Source organism: Portunus trituberculatus, chromosome 46, assembly GCF_017591435.1.
Source record: "Portunus trituberculatus isolate SZX2019 chromosome 46, ASM1759143v1, whole genome shotgun sequence".
Taxonomy (NCBI): Eukaryota; Metazoa; Arthropoda; class Malacostraca; order Decapoda; family Portunidae; genus Portunus; species Portunus trituberculatus.
The window spans coordinates 17,566,226-17,570,118 of NC_059300.1; the positions used below are offsets into that span (position 1 = coordinate 17,566,226).

The 3,893-nt window shown below is 42.2% G+C and overlaps 1 protein-coding gene across 1 annotated transcript; it reads left to right on the forward strand.

The window, feature by feature from the left end:
- The first annotated feature begins 1,143 nt into the window (after positions 1–1,143).
- Positions 1,144–2,193, forward strand: LOC123519738. Its single transcript, XM_045281243.1, has one exon. The coding sequence runs from the start codon at positions 1,144–1,146 to the stop codon at positions 2,191–2,193; it is 1,050 nt and encodes a 349-aa protein (XP_045137178.1).
- Positions 2,194–3,893: the final 1,700 nt, after the last annotated feature.

The following is a 3,893-nucleotide window of genomic DNA, read 5'->3' on the forward strand; positions in this document are numbered from 1 at the left end:
TTGATTTTACACTTCTCATAGCCTTTTTTTTTTTACCTTGATGAATTTTATCCTTACTGGCGCTGTCATGGTCACTCGTTCATATACCTGCCTGCTTGCCTGTCTGTTGTTCTCAATGCCACTGTGTTAAGGATTTGCTCTTTGTTCCCGTCTGCCTCACTCATCCCTACTACATTCTTAACATTTTTTTTTATATAATCCTACGTTAATCAATATAACCCTACATTAATTAGTATTTTGTGCTTTCATTTGATCTTTTATAGATAAAATGTGCGTGTTCCCCTCTCTCACTGTGTTTATTGTTTTCCCTTTATCTGCAATAGCCTTTCTGATGTGTTTTTCCCTCTTTTACTGTTATACTTCTTACTATGTTTAGTGTTTTTTCCTTTGCCTCGTTCGCTTTGACAATGATAATCCAATCAGAAGGTAAGAGAGCCAGACACATAACGAGCAAAGCAGAATTCTGGAACACGGGTCGGTGGGGTCAGCGGGTCAATGTCTTGTGCACATAACGAACTACGCCAGATATCTCGGTCAGTGGGGTCAAAGCGTTGGGTATGAAACAAACGACAGCATACGTACAGTCTTGGGTTAGTGTGACCAAAAACAGTACCCTCTCTCCTGTAGTTTATATATTCAAGTATATTCAAATTTTGGCCCGCTTAATATGATACCCATATCTATGATTTTTATTTTGTATATTTTTAAATTTGAACTAAGAACATTTTTGTTACTTTTCCTTTCCATTTTAACAATGGTAGTTGTGGTAATGTATAGTTGGCTAGACTTGATTGACTGAAACACTGAAGTCCAGTGGTTCAAAGGTTCGCTCGGAAGTAACTTCAGTCCTAAGTGAAGTCGTTATCAGACACTCCACCCAGTTCTTCCACGAGAGTCAGGTGTGTATATGTGTGTGTGAGTGTCTGCTATGGTATTGAGTTATTGTTTATATCCTACTTTATTACTGATGTTCAACTTTTGTATTTGTTACAGGGTTTCAGTTCTTTGTGTTCAATAAAAGCCTTTAAAACGGCCAGGTGTTTTCACATTCACATAAATTTTATTGAACACAAAAGTTATGGATAGAATTCTGAAGCCGGAGAGATTCGACGGTGATCCTGGAATACCGTCAGCATCGTTGGAATGGAGACACTGGTTCAAGACGTTCGAGACCTTCCTCTCAGTTTTACCGAGAACCTTGACAAACTCGGGGTTCTTGTCAACTTTGTTTCCCCTAAAGTGTACGAAACTTTGTCTGAGTGCGGTACGTATGACGACGCTATCAGTAACTTGAAAAGTCAGTATGACAAGACCCTGAATGAAGTGTTTGCGCGGCATCTCTTGGCTACTCGACGTCAACAGGACAGTGAAACTCTAGACGATTATCTCAGGTCTCTACGAGTGTTGAGTCGAGACTGTAACTTTAAGGCTGTGACAGAGGTGCAACACTGTGAGGAATATATTAGAGACACTTTCATCAATGGGTTGCGTTCGCCCGCGATACGACAGAGATTGTTGGAAAATAAGACTCTGAACCTAACGTCAATGTTTGATCAGGTTAGGGCCTTAGAATCCGCACAGAAAAATTCTGAGTCTTATCAGTATGACTCTTCCCGTGTTGTGGGTGCTACATCAGGAAATAATGAGGTTGTTACTGAGGAATTAACAGTGGCGGCTGCTGTTGTTGAAAAAGTATCGAAGTGTTTCTTTTGTGGATCGGTGAGACACCCTCGGGCTAAGTGTCCCGCACGAAAAGCCGAGTGTCACAAGTGCCACAAAAAAGGGCATTTTGCCAGAGTGTGTCGCAGAGCAAGTACGAGTGCCTCCGTTTCATTAGGGGACAGTGCTACGCTGGCGACTGCGTCATGTGCATCGACTCCAAATTGTCTATTCAAGGCAGTTACTCAGGTTTTTATCGGAGGCATGAAAGTTGATGGCTTAATTGTCAGCGGAAGTTCTCAAATCTTCATTCATCCTGACGTAGTTAGACGGTGCTCATTAACCGTTGAACAAGCGCACTGTGATGTGACCTTGGCTTCAACCGCTCACTGTACACCAATTAAGGGGTGTTGTAGTGTGAATCTTCAACTGAATGGTCGTCATTATCCCAATGTGAAACTTGCTGTACCAAGCCTTTGTTCTGATGTTATTTTGGGTCAAGATTTCCGTATGGAGGAGAATTGCCTCCTTTAGTTGTATGTGGAGTGAGCGTACTAAATATTGAACCGCCTAAGCTGTTTGCTAATCTCGTGGAGGACTGCCATCTGATCGCTACGAAATCACGACGCTACTCTGTTGAGGACAAGGAATTCATAGAAAAGGAAGTGAAAAACCTGTTAAGTGAAGGAGTTATAGAGGAGAGTAACTCACCTTGGCGCGCAGGTTGTGGTGGTGAAAAGTGATACACGTAGAAAACGTTTGGCTGTCGACTACTCTCAAACGGTTAACAGATTTACACTTCTTGACAGTTACCCGCTTCCACGCATTGATGACAATGTAAATGCGGTTGCCCAGAATAATGTGTTCAGCACTGTAAACCTACGCAGCGCTTACCATCAAGTTCCCTTAAGAGAGGAAGATAGACCATACACTACTTTTGAAGCTTGTGGAAGACTTTATCAATTCATTAGAGTACCCTTTGGAGTAAAGAATGGTGTCGTGTGTTTCCAGCGCATTATGGACTCTTTCATAGCGGAAAAAGGACTTGAGGGAACCTACACATATTTGGATGACGTCACTATTTGCGGCAAGACATCCGAGGAACATGATGTGAATCTGAAGAGGTTCCTCGAGGCTGCGAGGAGAAGAAATATCACCTATAATGAAGAAAAGTGCGTGTTTGCAACGAGGAAGCTACACCTTTTAGGTTACGTAATAGAAAAAGGAGATATCCGACCCGACCCTGATAGACTGCAGCCACTTCGCGAACTACCTGTGCCAGTTGATATGAAGTCTCTTCGTCGTGTTTTGGGACTCTTTAACTACTACTCTCAATGGATCCGTGATTATGCTACGAAGATCCAACCACTGAGTAATACCACTACCTTTCCAGTGTCAAAACAAGCTGAGGAAGTATTCTACCAAATGAAAAGTGAAATTGAATCCTCAGCGGTGAGAGTGATCGATGATTTGGTTCCGTTCAAAGTAGAAACAGATGCTTCGAACAACGCTATAGCTGCGGTACTCACTCAAGGTGGTCGACCGGTAGCTTTCTATTCTCGCACTCTTCAAGGTTCTGAGAGACGCCACGCCGCAGTGGAGAAAGAGGCGCAGGCCATCATCCAGGCCACTGGAGACATTACTTATCAGGAAGACACTTCACTATCAAAACCGATCAGCGTTCTGTGTCATATATAATTGATAAACAGCACAAGAACAAGATAAAGAACGATAAATATTGAGATGGAAAATGGAGCTTTCAGGATATAATTTTGACATAGTGTACAGACCTGGAAAGGAAAACATTCCTTCAGACACTCTTATCACGAACACAGTGCGGAGCTGCCAGCCAGGACCTTAAATCCCTTACCGAGCTACATAACGCTCTATGCCATCCTGGAATTACTCGTCTATACCACTTTATACGATCTAAAAATCTACTATTCTCCTTAGATGAAGTACGTAAAATCACCACCACTTGCAAGCTATGCGCTGAGTGTAAACCAAGATTTGATCGTCCTGACGAGGCTCAACTCATAAAAGCTACTCAACCTTTCGAAAGGTTAAATATCGATTTCAAGGGACCGCTTCCTAGCTCTGACAAGAATATATATATTCTAAATGTTGTAGATGAGTACTCTCGATTTCCCTTTGCTTTTCCTTGCTCCAGTATGAACACCTCTACCATCATAAGTTGTTTAAATCAGCTACTCTCTCTTTGGTATGCCTGCCTA